The following is a 25,191-nucleotide window of genomic DNA, read 5'->3' as shown; positions in this document are numbered from 1 at the left end:
CTTCAAAACCCATGACTGACATGAATGATAGTCCCAATTGTTTTTTCTTTTTACCTGGTTACTAAGGCAGCTACGGCAGTATACTGAAGATATAACACCCCGGGATCATCGAAGCCTGATCACTAACTTTATTTCTTTTTCCGGCCATTATCAGGGAACATTATTTCCCGGAAGAAGTACCTGCGTGGTCACCTAATGTTGGTTTCTACTGGATTCTTTTGCCAAGTTGCTTTTTCTTGTTTTGGGATCTTGCCAAGAAACCTAAAAAGAAATGGAAACGAATTTTACGTAATTTCATTGCTCGATGATTGATGCATATTTTAACATGCTCCCGTCCATAGATATAAAAGCACTGATGTTTACTTAATGTAATTTATTTGAATATCTTGGTTTATGGAAACAGAATAAAAATCCTTCACACCCAACTAAGTCGCTCATTTACCAACAGAAAATATTATTGTCATTCCTTAAAATATGTTTTTAACTAAAGAAAATTCAGTTGCTTTACTTTCATCATTGATGCTTTTTAATGCTGGACTTAGTGATGCTGCCCCTGCTAGTAACTCTACATCTCATCACTCACATAAACATAAACATCCTTCCAAACGTGACGGAACGTGTGCCTTCCCCAATTACGATGGTATGGTTGCTGTTCAAACGTCTGGTTTAAATGCCGGTTGGGCCATGCATTATGATCAACAATGTTCATTTGGTTCCTGGTGTCCCTATGCCTGTAAACCTGGTCAATTAATGGGGCAATGGGATCCATCTGTTACTAGTTATTCTTATCCAGGTTCTCAAAATGGAGGACTTTATTGTGACAGCGCTGGTAATTTACAAAAGATGAATGGTGACAAGGATTACTGTTATGATGGTAAAGGCACAGGTATTGCCGTTAATAATTCCACGATGGGTGATATTTCATTTTGTCAGACTGTGTTACCTGGTAATGAAGAAATGTTAATTCCAACGCTTGTACAAAATCAAGAAATATTAGCTGTTCCAGGAACAGATTATTGGGCAGGTACGGCATCTCACTTTTACATAAATCCGCCAGGTGTCAGTGTAGAAGATGGTTGTAAATGGGGTACGAATCAAAATCCATGGGGTAATTGGTCTCCATATGTGGTCGGTGCAAATCAGGATGATAACGGTAACACTTACGTGAAGATTGGTTGGAATCCTGTTTATTTGGAACAAGCTACACCTTTTAGAGATGTAACCCCCACATTTGGTGTCAGAATTGTTTGTGATGATGAATCTCAATGTAATGGGTTACAATGTTCCATTGATCCCAGTGTTGATGGTATTAATGGTGTTAGCAGCTCAGAAAGTGTTGCCAGTAATGCTTCGGGTGCTGGTGGTGCAAACTTTTGTGTTGTTACTGCCATGAATGGTGCTACTGCCAAGATTGAAGTGTTTGATGTGAGCGGCTCCTCATCAGCATCTAATATTAATCAAAAAAGAGATTTAGTTCCAAGTGGTGTACTTTATTCAAATGAAACAACTCAATTTTCTTCACCTGGTACATCCACCATTACAAGAACACACTACAAAACAGTTACACTAACAGATTAGATGTTCTTTAAATATTGTATGTCACTTTATATATATATTTAAGTAGTTTGGTTTAAAAAAGATTCTTTTCATATTGTTATTCTGGACAAGAAGGAAACCGCCATTGACCCCTGCATGTGTTGAGGATCCAACTTGATGTAAGCTACGTGTAGCGTTAATCTGGCCTCGTCATGACAAGGGAAAGTGGCTTGAACCAAAGTAATAACGTTAAGCTATAATTTTACTTTATTGCCTACTTGAAGATCTTGGCATTCCTAGAAATGGTGTCTGGGACAGAAAAAAAGTACGTGTCTAGTAAGAGATATAAGTTTTTATGTACATATTGAATTGCGATTAGTTTCTGATAAATGTAGTTGTTTTTTTGAAAATGTCTATGGAGCCGGAATTTTGAGATTGCCTTTCGGACTTTTTTAAATAGTCATATTCGCAGTATTTGATGCAGTTTTTCTATTTGAGTTATATAAAATGGGCTATGTCAATTATTACTTTTGTTTTAGTTAACATTGGAAGCTCTCCCATGTTTTAATGCAAACTAGAAAGTTTTTTGAAATGTTTACAATAAATTATAAAATTAAGGTAAATTTGAAAGACGTAAAACAACAAAAACAAACAAATATTTAGAAATGTTTAGAAATTGATTTCTGGTATTTTTTTATTATAGAAATTTATTTAGAAAAAGTATGTATTATTAAAAAATATTAGGCATTAAGGTCATTAAAAAGAAAACGATTTAAAAAATTTTAGTTTTGTTTGGTATCAACGTATAGAGCTCACTCTAAGCTTGAACCTCTTCATTAGCTTCCTCAGTTGCAGGAACTTGAGTTTCACCAGAGTTTCTTACTGAATCTGGTTGAGCTTCTTTTTCATAATGTTCTTCCTCATCGGAAGGGTTATGATGAATATGCAATGGGTTCTTCATGTTCATCTTCATGGACATATTTGGAACCTTACCATAATGTTGAGTCACAAAACATAAGTATGATGGTAAGACGGCAAAGATACAAAGATCTAAGATACCATAAAAGACAGATTCACCATCTGGTTGAATCTTATTACCACCCTCAGATAAACCCCAAGCGATGAAGTACAACCATACAATGATTAAGTAGGTCAATTCCATACACATGGTGAAACCTCTAATTCTTAAATCAACGAATTGTCTCTTAATGAAAACAGCTTGCACGGCTAACATTGCGACACAACCGAAGACCCAGTAACCCCATTTATAAGTAGACTTAATTAATGAACCGACTAATAATGCGACGACCCAAAATTCAGTACCAACAATTTGAACCAATACGGAACGAATGGTATCAAATACATTAAATTCTTCTAATTTACCCTCTTCACTAATGGAAAGACCAGTCAATTCCAACATGAAGATTAATAAAGGCCAGGATAAGAACCAAGCACAATATTTAGCATAGAAGATTTGTCTTACACCTGGAGATAACCCAGTAATAGATGGGTCAACGTGTAAATGGTTAAATTCAGCTTGAATACCTGCCCAACCTAAGTTAGAAGCATAAGTGAAATAACCGAAAGAGTTAAACATGGCAATTAATAAAGTGGAAGCCAATGTATATTTAGTTAGTGAAGTACCCTTGACTTCAGCAACGAAGAATAAACAAATGTAGAAGACTGCGAATAGAGCGAATATTGAGAAAGCTGCCCATAACCAGTCTGAACCTTGTTTAGTAATATGGAAATCCAAATCATGTGGTGGATTTGATCTTAGAGCACGATTACCAGAGCTCTTAATTAATTCTGAAAATGATGAACTCATTGAATTTGTTTGATTTGAAGTTGTAATTTGCTTTGATAAAATTGAATTCAAAGTTTTGTTTGTTTGTTTGTTTGTGTTTGTTTTCTGGTTTTAAATTAAATACTTTGAAGTTGTATTTAGTGTTGGTTTTATAAGTAGAAATAAGAATAAGAAAATGTAATTGAAAGACATAGGATGGTAAGATAGGTAGTAATATTGGTACACTTATATATGATTCAATCTGAGCTGGAAGGGATGTTTAAGAGATTGGATATATGTCTCAAGGAGTTAGAGTTAACGTTGGAGATGAAGTTGGAAGGAACGTGTACAGGGGCACAGAGACATTAGTAGATGTGATATCCTGATACGCTATCCTTGAGGTATTTTGATAGGCCAAGGAGTGAGTGTTTATTAATTTGTCCGAGTATACGCAAGGTAACGTGTGGCTTTGCACACCTTGAGGATTGTCATACTATCTCAACTCATCGAGACATCTGCGTTTCAGGGGTCCAGCAAAAAAACACAAACAAACACACAACACGAGACAATGTTGGTTACCCGGGACGGAAACTCCGAGCGGCCCGTTCCGCGGGTTAGAGCCGCACAGAGATCTCGCGAGAGAAATTCAAAACACACAACACACGGCTAGCGAGGGGTTACCCCCTCGGCTTCTCCAAAGATTATCTAATCATAGTATTCGTTAGCGTTATTTACATGTCGAATGGAATCTGTCTACTTGCTGACTAAAATGCACTCATTCTTGGCTCCCTTTTGCTTGTTGGTTGTTCTCCACGTTTCTATTAACTTCTTCCAGGGCCCTTGCGCGTTTGAAGTCCACCACCCTCTTCTCCTTGAAATAACTTATCCAACTAGTCGCGCAATTCTCATCGAATTTAGCATCCTCATTGGCACAATTTGCATTTATCTTGCTCTTCTGAGTGGGATCATTGGGGTTCAAAACGCCTATACGGTCCAAACAGCGGAAATATTCGTCTCGGGAGTCCCAGCACAGCTTCCTTGCTGTTCTTGTATTCGCCGGTTCTTGTTTCGAGTGAGTGAAGGGTAGACGCATAGTGAGTGGGTTTGCTGTTCTGTCTTGTTTTGCAATGAACTCATTGTATACATACGCTTTCTTTACTTGTTATCGCTTGAAAATTGAGAAAGGGGACAGAAAACAATATCCCGTCCGACGGCACTTTTCTCGGACAGCGAGGCTGATTTTCCCGGACAGCTCCCCAAATTTGTTGAATTTTTGTTGAATTTGAGGGTCTGTACGGGGCCTTCTGTGGCCCGGCCCACCCGAGTCTTATCGCCGTCGGACAAAACAAAGCAATAAACAAGAGAAATTCACCATCATACCAATGACCATAGTGGAAATGGGACCTGTTTATGTAATGGGCGAACCACCAGGAAAGCAACGCTCAACAACGGTCGCTTTTGTATGACCAGATGGCTGCTGTTTGCCCAGGGTAATGGCCTCCGCCAATGAGCGCGTCGGAAATAAGCGCCCACCACAATTCCCAACAATCGATGCAAAATTCAATGAATTCAAAGGGTTCATCGAGTTTTGTTGAAGAAAAACACCACGTAGTATATGACAGCACAACAAACAACTACTGTACAAATACAACATACAACAAACTCTATCTTGTCTATCTTGCTTGCTTGGCACTGCTCTCTCCTCCTCTCTCCTCCTCCTCTCTTGACTGCAACAAATCAGATCGGATCTCAAAACTCGCAACCATCTTAACTCTATTCTATTTAAGGACTTCCAACTAACTATTGCTTCCTTCTGATCATCATCTCACTGTACCTTATAGAACGACAAGAAAAAACAACAACCATCAATGTCGAAACAACAACAATACTCAGTGGAGGTGGGCAAGGCCGCCAACGAACACGAAACCGCTCCAAGAAGAAATAGAAGAGTCGCTAAGGGTCCTCTAATGAGACCCATTGGAATGACCTGTGACACCGTTTATGAATTCGCTTTGGAATGTTTCCAGAGGGGACAATCTCGTAAGGCGATGGCTTGGAGAGATATCATCGACATACATGAGGAGAAGAAAATGGTTACCAAGAAAATTAATGGGAAGGATACACAAGTGGAGAAGAAATGGTTCTATTACGAATTGACACCTTATAAATATAACACTTTTGATGAGTTGACTCATATTATGCATAATATTGGAAGAGGTTTGGTCAAGATCGGTATGGATCCTAATAGTGAGGATAAATTACACATTTTCGCCTCGACTTCTCATAAGTGGATGAAAATGTTCTTGGGTGCTCAACCTCAGGGGATACCCGTGGTGACCGCTTATGATACGTTGGGGGAAAGTGGGTTGATACATTCCATGCTACAGACAGGTACTAAAGCTGTTTTCACTGATAATGATCTTTTGAAAAAATTGATTAATCCCGTACAAAAGGCTACAGAAATTAAATTTATTATCCATAGAGATGAAATTTCCAGTAAAGATAAGAGACAAAAGGGGAAATGTTATCAGGATGCTCATGATGCCGTGGAAGAAATTCAAAGGGTAAGACCAGATATTAAAATTTTCTCATTTGATCAATTGTTGAAATGGGGGGAAGAATTGAAAGATGAAATTGATCCACATCCACCAAAACCAGAAACTCTTTCATGTATTATGTACACCTCGGGTTCCACGGGGGATCCAAAGGGTGTTGTTCTAAAGCATTCCAATTTGGTGTCAGGTATCGGTGGTGTTGGGTTCACTGTGTATCCAGAGATCAAGACTACTGATCGTGTCATTGCATTTTTACCATTAGCTCATATCTTTGAATTAGTCTTTGAATTGGAGACTTTCTTTTGGGGTGGTATATTAGGGTATGCCAATGTGAAGACTCTTACAAACTTATCCACGCGTAATTGTCAAGGTGACTTGATTGAATTTAAACCAACTATTATGGTAGGTGTTGCTGCCGTTTGGGAAACTGTAAGGAAGGGAATATTGACTCAATTGAATAAATTACCCAAGATTACTCAAAAGATTTTCTGGTTCGCTTATAATGCCAAAAAACATGGTTATCCAGGTGGTAATTTCCTTGCTAATATCATCTTTAAAAAAGTTAAACAGGCTACAGGTGGTCAATTAAGAGTCACTTTAAATGGTGGATCCCCCATTAGTAGAGATACTCAAGAATTCTTATCGATATTACTTTGTCCCATGCTAATAGGTTATGGGTTAACTGAAACTGTGGCAAACACAACCGTGGTTCAATTAGATCATTTCGAATACGGTGTGGCTGGTGATTTAACAGGTTCCATTACTGCTAAATTAGTGGATTGTGAAGAACTAGGATATTTTGCCAAGAATAATCAAGGTGAATTATGGCTAAAGGGACCACCAGTGATGCCCGAATATTATAAAAACCCAGAAGAAACTAAAAATGCTCTTACAGAAGATGGTTGGTTTAAGACGGGTGACATTGCTGAATGGACACCAAAGGGTCAAGTTAGAGTCATAGATAGAAAGAAGAATTTAGTGAAAACGTTAAATGGGGAATACATTGCATTGGAAAAATTGGAATCCGTGTATAGAACAAATCAATATGTGCAAAATATTTGTGTTTATGCTGATCAAACAAAGGTGAAACCAGTGGGTATTATTGTTCCAAATTTGGCACCATTAGCCACCCTAGCAGTCAAGAATGGAATAATGAAGAAGAATGATGATGTGGAGTCTCATATACATGATAAGAAACTACAACGTTTAATCTGTGAAGATATGTTGAAGACAGGTAAGGCACAAGGACTAAATGGAATTGAATTATTACAGGGTGTAGTAATTTTCCCTGAAGAATGGACTCCTGAAAATTCATATGTTACTTCAGCTCAAAAATTAAAGAGAAAGATGATCTTGGATGCAGTTCAATATGAAGTGGATCAAGTTTATGCATGATTCAATTTTCTCTTTCTGCTTTGAAATTCGCTAATACTCGATAAGAAATTATCATCATCATCATCATCATCATCATCATCATCATCATCATCATTGTCATCATTATCGCTAGCTATGTAGTATCAAATAATAATAAGTATTCGTTAGGAAACAAACAAATAATATATCAATTCATTGTTTTAAGAGCCACACAACAAGGTACCTTTCAAGGATATACGAGTTTTCTGCAGTAAGAATAGAATTTCGCTATACGTGTGCTCCCGAGATATATTAGCTTAGGTTTAGTTGATGTTTTTTCTCAAGCTACAATTTTCTTATGCATTACTGACATATATTCTCGAATTGTAAATAAAATCGCATTTCAAAGATAGTCCCTTAAAAATGAAAAATTGCAGACAAACATTCAATGGAAGCAAATAAAGGTGGTTTACCTTCTTAAACTGGACATTTACTTGAACAACTACTAAAACTACTAAACACAAAGAATCAGTCAATGGGAAGTGATATGTGGGCAACAAAGGACATCGAGAAAGGAATTGTGGATGCTGCTGAAAAGAACGACCCAAAGAAAATGGGCATAGCAGGTAAAATAAGTATATGTTGTCTTTATATTTGCATCTACATTGTTGTTGCTGGGGCAGCAACCTTTTTGTATGGTACCTCAAAATGCAAAACGTACATTATTATTGGGGATATTTTAGCTTTTATTTTTTGCGTTTTCCTGTGCTTTGACATAATAAAACAACAGACGGCAGAAGAAGTACTCCTATTATATAATTGTCTTTGGATGGCCTTTATGTATTCAATGCACCTCATTGGATCCTTCTTTGGATAAGGTATTCTAAAAAGCTTCGAATATTTAAGGCTTACATGTAATCTCTTTCGCCAATATTTTTATTTAGAAATTGTCTAGGTTAACGAATGAATATTGAACTTATATATATATAGCTTAAGGAACAAACAGTTGTTGTATAATTATGTCATTCATTCAGGACTATATTTAGTAGCCAATGAATTTCGCCACATTATAACCCTCATAATAAAGCTGCTATCTGATTAAATTATATATATTATCAATTATAATAATATCTTTTATATATTAAACATGGAGAAGAGTTCACGCCTTATACTTTAATTTATATTTCTGTAAAGTGCTGTGTTTTTAGTAAACAGTTGCACAACTTCAACTTTGAAGATAATTATACAGCCCAGACAGGGCAATTTCAAAAACTCCTTGTAATATAAAAAAGAAAAACAATCTCAACTCTTTACTCTTTCTAGTAAGTACATTGTTTTAATTTTGGACTTGGTCCTTTTAACAAGACAGCTTTGAGATCGTTTGAAAATGGAGACTGAAAGAACAAATCAAGAAATTAGATACCCAGAGCAAGTATACTTACGTAGTGAAGGTCACGATCGACACCAAATGATCAACCCTGAGAACAACTTCAACTTTGAGGATACTACAGTCCAACCAGGGCAAGAGCAGCCCTGGTATAAACGGCTTTACAACAATATCAGGCCGTCTTTTTCCATTATTAGTTTGGTCGGTGCAATCCCTAGAGTGGTATTGAGTTCCCTGGCGCTAAGGAAGCCACCTAGTGAAACACAAATGGGTGTGGGTGGGCTTATCACTCTTATTATTATATTTTCCTTTATCATAATATGGGCTATTTTTGCCATAATAAATTAAAGCAAATTTTTGAATATGAAAACAGGTTTATGAAGACTACAAATATTTTCATGGTCCCTGTATCTTTCAACTATGGCAAAAATAGCCCACAATATTATAAAGTGAAAACAAACAATAAGATTTATAAGTCCACCCACACCTACCTGTGTTTCCCCTGGTGGTTTTCTTTAATGGCAGGCAAATCAATACCAATCCAGCGGTTGCTGTAGCCAGCGTAAAAATAGAAAAAGAAGGTCTGATCTTTTTGTAAAGCTGTTTATACCAGGGCTAATCTTATCCCGTTCGTGTTGTATAATTGTCATCAAAACTGAAGTTGTTCTCAGGGTTGATCATTTGGTGTCGATCGTGACCTTCAATGCTTAAATGTACCTGCTTTGGGAATCTAATCTCTTGATTTGTTCTTTCAGTCTCCATTTTCAAACGATCTCAATGCTGTCTTGTTGAAAGGATCAAGTCCAAGATCAAAATGGTGTTGGTACTAGAAAGAGTAAACTGTTGAACTTGTTCTTAGTTTTTATATTACAAGAAGTTTTTGAAATTTCGGTCAGCGCAATCGTTTTTGTGACACTTTTTTCCTGGTTTTAGCAGCTAAGAAAAGATGTGCTACGACGTCGTTAGTTGACAAAGAGATTAGCATTTGGTAATCTAATAAGGGGATACGAGAAGCAATGGTGGCTAAACAATCTCCAAACTTTAGGGTGTGGTACAGCCATAAGAACAGGGACGGAATTTGAGCGCATATTACTCTGAGCTCAATTCATCTAGCAGGATGTAAAATGACCACCTAAGCTCAGTTACAATCAATGACATAGAGATGCAAATACAATAGGAAGGGTTTTGAAACCGTTATTTCCAAGCAATCTAAGGTTTAAGGTGAACCATGACACCAGAAAAGCACACACCCCACCTCTACATGAGAAACAACAAGGCCTTAATGGAACTGAAGTATTACATGTTTTAGTAATTTTCCCTGAAGAATGGGCACCTGAAAATTCATATGTTACTTTTGCGAGAAAGATGATCTTAGATGCAGTTCAATATGAGGTGGACAAAGTTTATGCATAATTACTCTCTCTCAGCCTTTCACTCGTAGTTTATTTTGAAGTTTGCTCAAATTATCATCACTAGCTATGTAATAGTATTCATGATATGTATTCACTCGAAAAGAAGAATTATCAATTTAAGATGAGGCCTTTTCAAAAACAAGTTTTTACAAAGACAATAATGTGGCTATTTAAATTATAATTTCTCCCTGTTATGAAACTGCATTCTATTATTGATTAAATCTTGCAAAGATACAATAGATGAGCGATTAAAAGGGATTTTGACTCTATGATATCAATAAACTAAACTCATATGAAGAAATAAACTCGTAAATCTTAACATCGGAACAAAAAAAACATTAACAACTTCCTATCTTTACGTCACACAATTAAAAATACAATCCTGATTTATATCATGAACCGAACTAGAAAGGTACTCAGCACAGCGACATCCAACGTTTTCAACATATCTCATTCATTACGAGAGGCCAATAACTGATCATCTTACTAATATTCGTTGGCCATTCCTATAACTAACCTTAAATTTGACCATTCAAAATAGCATACTATATGGAGGAAAAACGTATGAAACTATCCCAAACAGCCACAGAGAATTATGAACCGGAACTTAAGATATAAATGAAAAACTCATAAATACTTTTTTTGCCCAGCGGAATGAACCAAATAAATACTAAATGTAAAACAATGTGAATAGTTAATATGCGTCCCATGTGTAATAAACAAAGATCCATCAAATTCCGTCATTTGGAAGTACCATGGTAAGGTTAATAGCCCTGTATCATAACGGATCTGGACGAATAATCAATTATTCAAAATAAAGACTCTTTATCGGAAGAGTTAGGTTTTTCGAATTCTGATGTCTTCCCATAAAAATGAAAATAAAAAGACACTCGTATATTAGTCCAACAAGCTAGAAATCAATCAATGGTTATTTATTTTAAGTGTAAAAGAAATTTATTTGAAGCGAAGACACCATCTAATAACAACGTTGAATACTCCAAACCATATTTTTATAAGACTTCATGAAAATTTTCCAAAATCTACATATCAGTTACCCTCTGCGACAAAGTGAAATTTGGACAGAGATGTTTCTGGGGTTTGAGACGTGTTTGTCAAAGAGAAGATTCACTATCTTACTCATCTTTTCGATGTCAACTGAGTCAATTGGTTTAAAATCAACTATCGTCTATATAATGTATAAATGAGGAAGATTTTCTTTATATGGCACATATTTTTCTAGTTTCTAGATATGTTTCATAGATGCCATTCCAAACCTCGCATGCTCTACGCTCTGTTTCTAGATCCTTTGCATTCTTTTCATCAACTGTACATTCAAATTCTTTAAAGGATGCATAATTCCATGGCTTACCCAGTGGGTAGTCTGAAAAATGAATATATTTGCATTGAGATACTGTTTCATCGATTAGTACTGGAATTTCCTTCCCATCTTCTGTTAATCGTTTATAACCCAGGACATCATTGGCCATCATCGAATAGTGGTTTTTATTTCTTAAGGACCCCGTTAAAAGACCATACCTACCAAAGGGAAGAATCAAAACTTCAGGTTTGAAGGCATTTTTCATTTTCCTGAACAATTGAAATTGATTATAGATAATTCTTTTCAAAGAATACAATTCTTCATTGATCAAATCCATATCGTACTTTTCTTTTTTATCAACAACCTTAGGTAATGCATAATCTAATATATTCTGAAATGTTACTTGGGAAGGTTTAATAACCATCAAATTTGAGGCAAATTTAACTTTACCTGATTTCTTCCCCGTATGGAAATCAAATAGTGGTGAAGCTGATGATGTGGAGCCAATTATTTCTTGTGCAACATTTTCAGAATTTAAATACAAGGATGGAGGCAACATGGGTAAATGATTGTATATCATCTTATTTTTCTTAATTCTTGGTAGAAGCTTTTTGGTGTATGTATTCAAGTTTGTTGACACCTTCTCATCGTGCTTTAACGAATGATATGCCTTTTCCATATCCTTCTCAGATAAGAACCAATACGTGACGGGAGCAGCAAATTTAATGTAATTTGGAATGAAAAATAATTCATCAAGGTTATCTCTTAAAACTGCATCGTTATCTAAATAAATGATACGTTCATATTCGGTTTGATTAAATACTAGTAATTTCGTCAAACTTTCATTCCATGGAGTATAATCTTGTGGTTTCACAATGTTATCGATAGGTTTAATGACAATTTGCTCATTATCAATGCTGCGTATCTTATCTAACAGCATCGTTATCAAATCAATATTACTTGATTGTTCTGGATCAACTAAATCCTTCGATATTAATAACAACAACTGAGCCTTCGTGCCATATTCTGTCTTCAATTTTTCAAATAAAATAAGAGTGTTGCACAAATAAGCAGCATCTGTCACATAATTAACATATGCAAACTTAGACCAATCAATGGTCTGACCTGTCTTTTCAGTTTTCTCTAATGTAGTAGCATACAATTCATCGATGGCTTCTTGCGGTATTTGTTTGATATCCAATGGATTATAGATATCTTGTAATGTGTCTCTTTTCTGCTTAAAGAAATGCTTGTAATATTTAATTTCACCATTTAATTGGAACTGGACAATGCCCCTAACCAATAAGGTCACCAAGGTCACAGCAAACACAATGTAGATTATGAATCTAATTCTTCTCTTAGATATGATTTTCATAGGTTGCTAGTTCATATGCAAAAATCCTTGTTTCTTCAGGGAACTAATGGAAAGGAAAATTTAAGTCTCACTCAAGAATGGCCAAGATTTAAATGTGTCGACGCCCCTATTGTTTGTTGGTTATGTTTACTAACGTCACGATGCAGTTCATTATTTGCAACTTCTTTCCACGTGCCCATTGTAATTTTTCGGTCAAAAATCCGTCAATAAATTGGAAGACATAAAGTGAGTCGACTTTGACAGCTAACAAACATACGTATTGGTGGTACATTACTTCTATAACTATTTATGCTATCTATGGAGAGGTATCTCACTACGACACAATGGACAAGTGTTGTTACCGGAAGATCTGAACCATTTATATAAACAAGCACCATGGAACTTGTTTTTACAGGTTGGACATGTCTTAGTAGGCAGCTTTCTGTCAACTGCATGAAGAATAGAATAACAGATTGCACACTCTTCAAATCCTGAAAATTGGAGGTTGACATTCTTACTAAATAATTCCAAGGAATCTAATACGGAACCATTCATTGCAGTAATAATATGTTGTGTGGACATTAGCCACTGTTTCCACTTTTGTTCACTTATGCCAACACGAGGTCCACCGACTACCTGAACATTTGTCAAGGGATAGTTTGCAGGAAGTTTAAATGATAGTTCCAATTTCTGTTCATCGATCAGATAACTTGCCCGCACTTCATTGGTTATATCGTTTATTTTAATGGTTAATGCTTCATCTTTTTCTGTCAAACGTGATTTCTTGGAAGATACTTCAGTCAATTCATGTGAAATTAAAATAGGTGAGACGAACTCGGAAACGAATTCTTCAATTTTTTTCTGTAAACTTCTATCCTTAATATTCAACCACCATTTATTAGTTAAAGAACCAACATTATTGAATAGCTCATAGAGTGAGTTTCCCAACAGTCTCTTACACTCCAGAAACATGTCATCTTCATACGGTGAAAAGCTTGTTTCCAAAATACTATAAGTTGATATGGCATCAGAGTTCTCTTGTTTCCAAAACTTGGTATCTTGGAAGTCAATTTGATCAGAAATAAAATCAAACATCTTGTTGATCAAATCGTTCTCATTTAATTGCTCAATAAACAATTGGCGCATATTATAAGAGACATCCTTGAAGAAAATGAAAACCAAATGCCATTGCCACAAATAATGTAGAAATTCCTGTTTCTTCTCATATTCCAAGTATTCTTGTGGAAAATTCTCAATTAATTTTTTTACTAATTTGCCTGGTAACTTAAATTCTTCTTTATATTGATCATCGCTAATGTCTAAATCTTTCTCCAACTGTTTTTGATTTTGTTCTTGTCCTTTAAACTCGTAATCGATAATAGCCCTCTGTTGTCTTTCACTGATTACACTTTCAAGCAAATAGACAGCGATTCTTATTTGATTAATATTCCCCTGCTTCTTTTCTTGGAGAATAATATCCATTAACTGATCATAATAGGGCTCAATTACATTAATGGATAATTTGCTTAGAGATTTTTGCAAAATGCGATAGAACATCATGGAAATTTGGTTATTAGTTTCAAGTGGGAAGTTAATAAAACACAAGTCTATAACATCGTTGTCAAGATCATCAGGCGATTCCAGCATTTCCCTTTCTTTGCTTAGTTCGATAAACAATTCTAAACAATACTGGCGAAGTTCTAATATATACGTGGTATCATCCAATTGACACATCGATACAGAATCCTTTAGTAACCTTTCAGAAACGTCAAAAATAGCTGGATTTGAATTTTTAACACTAGGGAATTTCAGGAATGAAGTACATAGCTTCAGTAAACTTAAACGGACCACACTAAACTCAGGGTCATACGCTATGTCGCTATCAAGCCATTTCCCAATTGAAGTCAGTATCATATTTAATCGTTGTGGAGCGATAGGAGCAAAATTCTCGCCAATGTCAGAAATGTTCAGCATATTAAGCAATACCAATATCGTTTTATATGTTTTACTAACTAATTCAGTCTCACGTACTCCAATGCATTCTGAAGCTAGCAGTGTTCTCAATTTCGTTACAGAATCTGAAGAGTTTATCTTTTCAAACAAAGACATTAGTAAGCATAATTTAGAATATGAAACATTATTTGCTGTCTTGGATCTAATTGAATTGGAAACAAATTTCTCAATTGAAGGTATGATGTCAGTAATGGTAGACGTTGAAATTGAGTCAACTTTATTCAACAATATTTTGTGCAAAATGCAAGATTTGTAAAGGAATGATACGACATTCTCTTCATTAGATAAAAGCGCTCTCACTATAGAAGAATCATCAGCTGTTTCAGGAGATAGTAATTCTTGGAAAAATTCCTCCATACTAAAATTGTAGCCATCTAATTTCAAAAATGTGTGCTTAAAAGATAAAAATTCATCATGGGCAATGCTTGAAATACAATTATAATCAGCAGCCAGTTCCGATATCATTGATATAAATAATATTTTATCATTGTCAACAAATTCAGGTAACCTTTCCAACAGACGATCGAGGAAGAGACCATAGCAGATAAGTTCTTCTGACGTCTTCAGGTTCATTTGTTTTGTATCTGTTGGAAAAAGGTGAATACTAATTTTCAACGTATTTACTAAGGACAGTCTGTAGTCTATGTACGGGACATATCTGGAAAATGTGGATTCAACATCGGATGGAGTAAATAGTTTTATCAAAGTAGGATCGGCTTTCAATAAATCTTCCGCATAATCTAAACAAAAGACATTACTGTCACCAAAAAAGTTCGTTTCAGCGTACTCCAAAAGCGAATTACAAAGGTGGTTGGTAATGGTTGTATTACTCTCATCACATTGCTTTATCAGTTTGTAAATTGTTGTCCGAGTTTCCACTGGAAGATTCAAGAACGATTGCTTGATAAATGGTGACACTTCAAAAAACTGTTCTCTTATTGGGGCAGCTAATTTTTGTAAACAATTGCAAAATAGCTGCATCTTATTTGTGCTTATTGCTGTTTCGTACAATAAATCAACGTTAGAGGTTGAAATCATTTGACTTCCAAATAGCTTTCCATTGTCCGTATAGTCATACACTTTCAAATATTCTTTAATGAAACCAGGAATATCAAGGTTTTCATCATGTAAGATGGTTTTGAAAACTTGACTATCCAATGAATTTAAAGTTGCGATAACTTTTTCTTTTGTTATATCGAGGGAAAAAGTTGCCATAAAGAAGTCGACAATGGATGATATTGCCTCATTATTTGCTTGAAATAATTTGGACCTAGTGTACACCGTAACCAAATCTGAAAAAACATCATATGACTCGACCTCCAACCAAGTAGGTAGTTCGTATATTAACTCAGATATCTGCTTACTCAAAGGAAACACGTTGTTGTTGATAAAATAGCGATACAGATTGATTATATCCATATGTACTTCAATAGCCTTTGAAGGATCCTGGGATATGATATCGAATATGAACCCTGATAAAAGCTCCAATGCCTTTTCATTTTTCGGAAGCGCAACCAGAAGTTGAACCATATTATCAAGAAGGTGTTTTGGTTCTTTAATTTTTAAATCATTTTCTAAGTTTAGATAAACTTCAATTTCTTGAACAATGGCGTTCGGACTTACTGATTCGTCCCATACTTCCTTCAGGCTGGCATATTCTGATAATGAATTACCATTTGCTAGCGTGGCCAAGACATCCGACTGCAAAACACTTTCCGTATCTTCCTTTTCAACATTGAATTTTTTAACAGTGAGGATATAATAAGTCCAACATTCTACGATGAGTTGTGATCCAAATCTACCAAGAAATGATTTCTCATTTAAGCATTTCACAGATTTGCGCCATATAGGTAACCATTCTGATTCAAAATCAAAAATTGATAAATCTTTTGTTTTCAATGATAGATTATAAAATGATTTGAAGAATCCTGGCACTGGATTAGTACATGAAACCGAAAGAAAATTCAACATTTTTTCTTTTGATTGCTTATCGTAGGACCATATCCTGCCATTCTTATAGTCTGTCAATAACACAATTGTGTCAATAGTTTGTGGTACAATAGTTGCATAATTCAAGATATTTTTCTTGGAAAAAGAAGTCAATGATTTAAACATTTTTTTTGTAATAGTCTTCAATATATCCTTATGAGAGAGCAAAAAGGTTTTATCGAATAAAATTCGAATCAATACCAATAATGACTCAAATGTTTTCAAATTATGTATTGTTTTCAAAGTCAATGATTTCCATAGTTTGGAATCTTCCGATAGTATTAACTTGTAGATTTCCTTGTTTTTTTTCATGTCATCATCATTCATTTTTAATGTTGTTGTAAGTAAACAAATTGCTGATGTGAACATTCTATTGTATTTGAACATTGATTCTTCTTTCGCCACATAGCGCTCATCAGATAATGTATCTTGATCTTCGACTAGAACGATTTCCTTTATTAAATTTAAAATCTGTTCTTCAAAAATGGTCCAAAGGCCAGTAATCTTTTCCTGATTACCTTTAAAACAGTCATTTAAATCGGCCATACAGGCTTTACTGACAGCAATATCTGTATCGCAAGTACCCAATAGGACCAGCGGTATCAAATCTTTAAGAAATTTAGAAATTTTCTTCCCTAAAAATTTGATCAATGCAATTGATATCTGATGTGATTGAATTCTTATGACTTTTGATTCATTAGTAATCAATTTGGCATATAATTGAGACCAACAAATAACGAAAATGTCATCGTTAAACAAATTTTCATTCTGTTTAAAATCTTCCAACAATTTCCATAAATCATTTAATGCCTTTTCTTTTGTAGTATCATCTCTCTTTAGGAAAGATTTGAAGATCAATCTCAAATCGTTTGAATTCAACGAATTTAATAATTCTGGTTCAGGAGTACCATCAAAATAATTCAAAGTTATTCTAACACCGTTGTGGCCCAGACCGAAATCTGTGGTATTATATTGCTGGAATGTATTCACACCACCAAATGACATTATGGTAGTAGGGGTTGGTTGTCTAGCTCTACTGTCCAGAAAATTCGTTCGGATGAAAAGTGGATAGATAAATTCGGTTCCAGAGAATCTATTGTTGCTAACTAGTATTACTCGGGACACTTTTCGTTTGTTCTTCGCAGCGAAAACTTTTGAAGTCAAAAATAATAAAATAAGGAAGGAAACAAAAAACTACGACAACACAACACAACGATAGATGAGTTGCTATGGGACAGGAATGTATAGAGTCCCATACTACCCATCATCATAGAAGCCCTTTACGCCAAAAAATGATTAATTGAGTCTATTCAGATCACTGGCACCATGGGCCTGCCCTTACTTAAACAGTTAAAAGCTGGTCTGTCGCAATTGCTCCATCTTGAATGTATCTATTATTGGATAAGCTCTCAATCACAGCTTTTTCGTTATGAATGCAGTACCAATATTTATTTGTATTCTGGAAACACAAGCATGAGTTGTTACAGTTACACATGTATATACCTAGCGTTCTTGATATTTTCTATTTTATTTAGTTCAACAGTTGTCTGTTCTCTTGGATTTCTTCTAGCTAGAGATTCAATCACATTTAATGGGATCAGCCAGATAAGGTCAAGGGCTTGTGACAACTCTCAAACCTCTCGTAATGTATTAATACCTCGAGTTTCTCAAAAAAGCTGGATCCAGCCTTAAACAAGGTTGAGATTGAAGAATACAGATTGAAATGGAAGAACGATGATCATTTCAGATGAACTGACCAGTAAAAATTCATAATGTAGGATTTTACAACTACTGTCGAAGAAACAGAAGATCAGCAGGTAATGTCAAGGTTCTTTGCCAAGAAGATGGATCTTTCTTGTAACAATAAAAGTCCAGCTCTACAGTAGTTGATAAGGACATCATTGATCTAATACTGTCACTAAGAAGCGTGAATCATTTACTTTAGCAAATATAAGAGCTGTCCCCAAAAGTATTTTAGATTTTAATAGTACATCGTTAACCTTTTCATAATGGTGACTAATTGATCGCCTTATATTTTGACCCATGTTGGATATCTTTAGGACCTTGACCCATGAGCCAAAATTAGGTAAGAATTCTACCTACGTATACTCTCCTCTCTTGCAACCAAAGCCCATAGAAGAAGGCGTTTGGTTTCGATAATGAGTATTTTACAAAATATATTTAAGAGGTATGATTGTTGTTATTTTCAACGACTATAGATAGGACTAATAAAACTAAAATTGCAGCAAGGGGACCGAAAAATGGAACATTTGTAGATGATCCATTTTTACCACTTTGCTGAGGTACGACGCTGGAGGAGGTTGTATAAGGAAAATTACAGATTTTATATGTAGACCAAATGTAACACATTACTATGTCATTTTGCGACACCTTTGACACTCATGTACCCCTTCAGAACACGATGGCGGGCGGACACATAGATAAAAATGTGAGTTGCATATAAAAGCCAGGATCTCTCCTTTTGACACATATCGCTTCACTCCGTCTGTCTACTATTTTAACAGTAGTTTAGTAAAAGAAAAGCATATTATGGACCAATTTATGGAGAATCCCTTAACATTCGCTCTCATCCTATTTAACATCTTACTGGTTGTTTTCTGCATGGGCTCCTCTATGCGGAATGGGGTGATTATTCAACGTATTATTGATGCTAAACACACTGACCATTGTCAATGTCAAAATCCACAACGTCAAGACACACAATGCCAATGTTTTAATTTAAAATAGTCTCTCCGCTGAGAATACTTTCTTTAATGTTGGAAAACTGGGAGGAAGAACAACAGATTTGTTACATTGATATGTTAAATTTGAAGGCAGATGGTTATGAGTAGAACCCAAAGGTATTACTAACTCAGATTGCAAGAGGGAGTTGCCAGCAATGCCTCCCTTTCTAATACATATGATGGTAGTTCAAGGATACGTTTGAAGTGCAGGTGTGATAAATCTGGTCCTATTAGTTTATAACAAACACTATAATTTTTACTCTGTACTTTTTCTTTCAAATAAACTACTTAAAGGTTTTTCAAAATAGAAACTACCCCTATATATTGGTGGGTATCTAACAATACCAGTTGAAACTGACTACTTTCTTGCCATCACTCTAAATTCAGCAGTCGTTTCTTGCAATAAATGCTTTAATGACAAATTCAATTGTGTATTGGAAGATCCACCAGGTTATATTATCAGGCTATGATGCCCCAGTGGATTAACAACTACGCACCTACCCTTATAACCTTAGACAAGTCGAGCAAAAATGCGTCAAATATTTTTGGCAGGAAGGAAATTCCAAGAAAAAAATAAAAAATTTTCCACTACAAACTCAAATGATGATCCGATGGGCCAACACTCTCGAGCACTTTTCACTTTCCAATACAGGTCTACTTAAAGTACAACATCGTTGTCGGGACTTCAATTAACCATCGTTGAATTCTGAAATCTTTATGAATTAATTGTACACTCTTTCGCCCCACACAAAATCTACTACTATCGAATACCAGAATGACCATTTCTATCAAGGAGTTAACCAACCATTCTTACATCGACCATCAACTATCTGCCACGCTGGATTCCACAGAAGCCTTCGAGGGTCCTGAAAAACTACTAGAAATATGGTTCTACCCGACGATATCCAACATGAAGGACCCTGCCAAGACTTTAAGATCCATTAATGTGGAAAAATGGGTCCATATCTTAAAATTGGTGCAATGTGAAGTGTTATCTATCAAATCCACAAAGATGATGGATGCGTTCTTATTAAGTGAATCCTCTCTTTTTGTTTATGATCATAAGATCACTTTGAAGACCTGTGGTACCACCACCACCTTATTCTGTTTAGAGGAATTATTTAAGATTATTAAGGATGAATTGAATTGGGATTTTAAAAATGAAAATGGGAAATTAGAACCATTTAAAGTTTTTTACTCGAGACGTTGCTTTATGTTCCCCGCAAAACAACATTCTATTCATAAGAATTGGTCTGATGAAATTGAGTATTTGAATAAATTCTTCGCAAATGGTAGAAGTTATTTAGTGGGACGCAACGACAAGGGCAATCATTGGAACCTATACGTCACTGATACCAATAAGATGATGATAAAGGAAAGTCCGCAAGAACAAGAAGAACAACCATATAATGATGAAACTTTAGAGATTCTCATGACCGGTTTAAATCCCAATTGTGCACAACAATTCGTTTGCAATCGGGATGTAAAAGATATCAAGAACGAGCCCTCTACCAACAATAACAAAGGTGACGCTGATGATGAGGGTCACTTGTTGGGTTATAATATGACCAAGAAGTCAGGTTTGGATAAAATTTACAATAACGTCAAAGACGTTTCATTTCATCATGATGCATTTGCATTTACACCCTGTGGCTACTCTTCCAATGTGGTCATGGATGAAGAATATTATTATACTTTGCACGTCACTCCTGAAAAGGGCTGGTCATATGCATCATTTGAAAGTAACGTTCCTGTCAACCATGTCTCTAAGGGGGAACAAGATAATGTGCAAGTGTTGAAGCATGTCTTGAATGTGTTCCAACCGAAAGAATTTTGTCTAACCTTTTTTTCTAAAGAGATGTCAAACGAATCCTTCACGAAATTGATGAACATTGTCAAACAAGTGACAAGTTACCAAAAGAAGGACAGAATTATTTATGACTTGGAAGACTACCAATTACTATACATGAGATTCGAACGTTCCGAGTGACCGTCGCTCTCTATATTTAGTAACACAAACACTCCCGCATATACATGTATATAGCTATCATTTAATTAGCTTTATCGACCAACCAATTAACCTATTCTATTCTATTCTATTATATTCTATTTGAATCTTTCTGCCAAGAAGCCATCGGTGTTTGCGCCGCGGTGTTAGCATGAACAAATACGTAATTAAGGAGCCGTGGAACCTGAAATACAAGTATATAAACTGGACTTGCTTTCAAACAGATCAATCCCATTCAATACTACCAGAACCAGGACGTTAGACATGCTTTACAAACATACCAACAACCAGAAGAACCCAAGAACTCTATATCCCAAGAAGGAGGAACAGGAGGAGCGCATTGCTGCGCAGACCACTCAAACTCGTAAGAGTATAGTTGGCCTAGAAGATGTCAAATTGCTCTCATCTCAATTACAAGAAATGTCCTATCCTGGTGCTACCACAACGTTGGAACAATCCCAAACTACTTTGGCAAACAGTTACGTTATCCCCAGACATGGGTTACCAGAGGATGTAGCCTATAATTTGGTTCATAATGAGTTAAATTTGGACGGTAACCCTCACTTAAATTTAGCTAGTTTTGTTAACACGACTACGACCGATATTGCTAATAAGTTGATTAATGAAAATATCAATAAGAATCTGGCAGATAATGATGAATACCCGCAATTGATTGAATTGACGCAACGTTGTATCTCTATGTTGGCTCAATTATGGAAATGTAGCCCTGATTTGGAACCAATTGGATGTGCCACAACGGGGTCCAGTGAAGCCATTATGTTAGGTGGTCTTGCAATGAAGAAGAAATGGGAACATAGGATGCAAGATGCTGGTAAGGATATTTCCAAACCCAACATCATCATGAGTTCTGCCTGTCAAGTTGCCTTGGAAAAATTTGCAAGATATTTTGAAGTGGAATGTAGATTGGTTCCTGTGTCCAAGAAGTCCCATTATATGTTGGATCCTAAATCGTTATGGGATTACGTGGATGAAAATACTATTGGGTGTTTTGTCATTCTGGGTACGACTTATACTGGTCATTTGGAAAATGTTGAGAAGGTAGCCGATGTTCTAACGGAGATTGAAAATCAAAATCCAACATGGAGCAATAAAGATATTCCAATTCATGTCGATGGTGCATCTGGTGGGTTTATTGTTCCCTTGTCCTTCCATACAGACCATATGAAACAATACGGATTACAACGTTGGGGGTTCAACCATCCACGTGTGGTAAGTATTAACACAAGTAGTCATAAATTCGGGTTAACCACACCTGGGTTAGGTTGGGTTCTATGGAAGGATGATTCGTACCTTTCAAATGAATTAAGATTCAGATTGAAATATTTAGGTGGTATTGAAGAGACCTTTGGTTTAAATTTTTCCAGACCTGGGTTCCAAGTTGTTCACCAATATTTCAATTTTGTTTCAATGGGATTGAATGGTTATAAGGCATTATTCAAGAAATCTATATTTGTTTCCAGAGTATTTGCTCATAGTTTACTTACAAGTAAGAAGATGCCCGGATATTTTGACATTGTTAGTAGTACTCATGAACGTATTTCTGATGGTGGGATCCCAGACTATGTTTCAGACTATTGGGACAATACACAAGACTATAAACCTGGTATCCCTCTAGTTGCCTTCAAATTATCCGATGAATTCCATGAAAATTTCCCAGAAATTCCACAGGCCATGATTTCATCAATGTTAAGAAGCAGAGGATGGATCATCCCCAATTATCCACTACCAAAATCTACAGATGACTCTGACCAATGCGAAGTGTTAAGGGTGGTCTTCAGAAGTGAAATGAAGTTAGATTTGGCACAAATGTTGCTCATTGACATTGAAGGCATCATTACTAAATTGCTGTATAGCTACACAAAGGTGTCCAAGGAAGCGCAACACATGCAAGCCACACCGGAGAGCAGACGTTCTTTCATTTACGAGATGTTACTAGCATTAGCGTCGCCAGAAGAGGGCGACACGGAAACAAACCCGGAGTTGAAGGAAAGAACCTCCAGGAACTACAGAGGTACCTGCTAACTCAACCCTCTGCTTTTGCACCCCTCCTCCTCACCCAACCATATAACCCTTTCTAATCTATTCTTATGTATTCCTGTTATCATCGAAACATTATCACTACTCACCCTCCGGCACGTGCGTCACCACAGACGGCTGTTTACCGGCCAAGCCTGAAAATCCTGCAGGCGACCCGAAAGGGGAACGTAATGGGCGGATCACGAAGCGGAGTATCCCAAAGAGGAAACCCGTCCATCCCTTACAGCGTGTATTCCGAGAAAATATCTCAAAGGGGCACAGCCAACAAGCAACTTATCCTCAATGACTCTAGAACTTCAAGGAAACAGGCGGAGTTAATGGCTGGCCTGGAGATCGACAAAGCCACGAGGACCGTCTGGTTCGAAGAGGGGGGGATACGTACTACCGATGACACTTCCCTCGAGTCAAAGTATATAAACCTCCAGGGGTGCTAGTTTTTATGAGAGTCTTGTCTGTCTTTTCCATCTTGTTCTTAGTCCAAGTAAAAAAACAAACAAAACAAAAACAAATAATAATAATAATGAAGGTCACAAGTATTTTAATGTCATGCATCGCCGTCGTCGGTTTAGTCAATGCTAAGTCTAATGATTCTAACAGTTCCAGTTCGAAGAACGCTGCTGTTGCCATTGGTGGTGCTAACAACGCTATCAGTGCAGGTGTGTTAGGTGCCGCTATTGCTGGTGCCGCTGCATTTTTGATGTAGACAAACTTGTATTAATGGAGCGAATAAGACATTAATGGAATTGAAACAAACATGGATGGTGTGAAAGGACCATCTATAATATGTTAGATACATAGTCTATAATATATCTTCTAAATAATTTAATGAATTAAATGAAAGAAAAACAAAAAAAACGGATTTTTTTTTCTATAGATGTTGAGGATGGAATATATAAGTATGTATTAGAAAGGCATATGAATAAGAGACTGGGGGATACTTGGGGTTTTGGGCCTATTTAGGGATTAACAATTTCTTAAAGCTTTGGTGCGCAAATCTATTATCGATGAAATGTGTCTCATATTTTTTATTTTTTTCGTTAGCCGCCGTACTTTCTTGCAACTTCCAGATGTCATTGTAGAAGATACCAAACACAGAAGGTGAGTCCTCATATTCATCCATCCCCATTGCTAGACCCTTTAATGAAACATTTGTTCTTGAACCAGGGTAATGAGTCTTATAATTTTTTACAAAATCTTTAATGAATTTTTGCTTCTCTTTGGTAGTTAGTTCGTACCATTCCTTATATATCGATGGATTCTCCTTTACAAACCCTTTGTAATTACCATTGAGGTCATTATCACCCTTTTTCACCCCAGTATTTCGATTTTGACTGCTATACGAGGCCAAATATCTTTGATAACGTGGCGAGCTCAACACGGGGTATGTAAGATACGAGGCAAAGTATTTGATCAGTTTCATGTTGGATATGTCTTAATATCTTGCAAAGATGAGTGTTTCTTTGTGTCTGGGATTTCTTTCTTCTAAGCGATATTGTATTTTCGTCGTATAGGTGATCGTTCCCCTAATATGTTAGTCATTTTGCCACATTTTCTTATGCGTCACACATAACGCTCAGCGGTAATTTACTCTCCAATTTCCATTGTGCGAGAGGAAACCATAAACGAATACGAATACATAAAAACGATGCTAAGATTTTGTTCTTTATTTTGAAGTATA

The 25,191-nt window shown here is 36.0% G+C and overlaps 9 protein-coding genes across 9 annotated transcripts; 4 read left to right on the top strand and 5 right to left on the bottom strand.

Moving 5' to 3' along the window:
- Positions 1 to 2,353: 2,353 nt before the first annotated feature.
- Positions 2,354 to 3,364, bottom strand: NCAS0C00720 (opsin family protein; the record flags this gene model as incomplete). The annotated part of the gene is made up of 1 exon (XM_003675383.1): positions 2,354 to 3,364. One exon carries the CDS (start codon positions 3,362 to 3,364, stop codon positions 2,354 to 2,356), a length of 1,011 nt encoding a protein of 336 aa, XP_003675431.1.
- A 733-nt stretch (positions 3,365 to 4,097) lies between these two features.
- Positions 4,098 to 4,415, bottom strand: COA6 (Coa6p; the record flags this gene model as incomplete). Its single annotated transcript, XM_003675382.1, has 1 exon — positions 4,098 to 4,415. The coding sequence occupies one exon, from the start codon at positions 4,413 to 4,415 to the stop codon at positions 4,098 to 4,100; it is 318 nt and encodes a 105-aa protein (XP_003675430.1).
- A 775-nt stretch (positions 4,416 to 5,190) lies between these two features.
- FAA4 (long-chain fatty acid-CoA ligase FAA4) lies at positions 5,191 to 7,272 on the top strand (the record flags this gene model as incomplete). The annotated part of the gene is made up of 1 exon (XM_003675381.1): positions 5,191 to 7,272. The coding sequence occupies one exon, from the start codon at positions 5,191 to 5,193 to the stop codon at positions 7,270 to 7,272; it is 2,082 nt and encodes a 693-aa protein (XP_003675429.1).
- Positions 7,273 to 11,246: 3,974 nt separating this feature from the next.
- On the bottom strand, positions 11,247 to 12,722 carry NCAS0C00690 (uncharacterized protein; the record flags this gene model as incomplete). The annotated part of the gene is made up of 1 exon (XM_003675380.1): positions 11,247 to 12,722. The coding sequence occupies one exon, from the start codon at positions 12,720 to 12,722 to the stop codon at positions 11,247 to 11,249; it is 1,476 nt and encodes a 491-aa protein (XP_003675428.1).
- A 291-nt stretch (positions 12,723 to 13,013) lies between these two features.
- On the bottom strand, positions 13,014 to 17,708 carry RKR1 (ubiquitin-protein ligase RKR1; the record flags this gene model as incomplete). The annotated part of the gene is made up of 1 exon (XM_003675379.1): positions 13,014 to 17,708. One exon carries the CDS (start codon positions 17,706 to 17,708, stop codon positions 13,014 to 13,016), a length of 4,695 nt encoding a protein of 1,564 aa, XP_003675427.1.
- A 2,514-nt stretch (positions 17,709 to 20,222) lies between these two features.
- SPE2 (adenosylmethionine decarboxylase SPE2) lies at positions 20,223 to 21,437 on the top strand (the record flags this gene model as incomplete). The annotated part of the gene is made up of 1 exon (XM_003675378.1): positions 20,223 to 21,437. The coding sequence occupies one exon, from the start codon at positions 20,223 to 20,225 to the stop codon at positions 21,435 to 21,437; it is 1,215 nt and encodes a 404-aa protein (XP_003675426.1).
- Positions 21,438 to 21,719: 282 nt separating this feature from the next.
- Positions 21,720 to 23,498, top strand: GAD1 (glutamate decarboxylase GAD1; the record flags this gene model as incomplete). The annotated part of the gene is made up of 1 exon (XM_003675377.1): positions 21,720 to 23,498. One exon carries the CDS (start codon positions 21,720 to 21,722, stop codon positions 23,496 to 23,498), a length of 1,779 nt encoding a protein of 592 aa, XP_003675425.1.
- A 535-nt stretch (positions 23,499 to 24,033) lies between these two features.
- HOR7 (Hor7p) lies at positions 24,034 to 24,216 on the top strand (the record flags this gene model as incomplete). The annotated part of the gene is made up of 1 exon (XM_003675376.1): positions 24,034 to 24,216. One exon carries the CDS (start codon positions 24,034 to 24,036, stop codon positions 24,214 to 24,216), a length of 183 nt encoding a protein of 60 aa, XP_003675424.1.
- A 249-nt stretch (positions 24,217 to 24,465) lies between these two features.
- Positions 24,466 to 24,933, bottom strand: MLO1 (Mlo1p; the record flags this gene model as incomplete). Its single annotated transcript, XM_003675375.1, has 1 exon — positions 24,466 to 24,933. One exon carries the CDS (start codon positions 24,931 to 24,933, stop codon positions 24,466 to 24,468), a length of 468 nt encoding a protein of 155 aa, XP_003675423.1.
- Between the last annotated feature and the right edge of the window lie 258 nt (positions 24,934 to 25,191).

The sequence above is a fragment of the Naumovozyma castellii genome, chromosome 3 (assembly GCF_000237345.1).
Source record: "Naumovozyma castellii chromosome 3, complete genome".
Taxonomy (NCBI): domain Eukaryota; kingdom Fungi; phylum Ascomycota; class Saccharomycetes; order Saccharomycetales; family Saccharomycetaceae; genus Naumovozyma; species Naumovozyma castellii.
The sequence above is the reverse complement of the archived record's forward strand: the minus strand, read 5'-3'. Positions and strand labels throughout refer to the sequence as shown.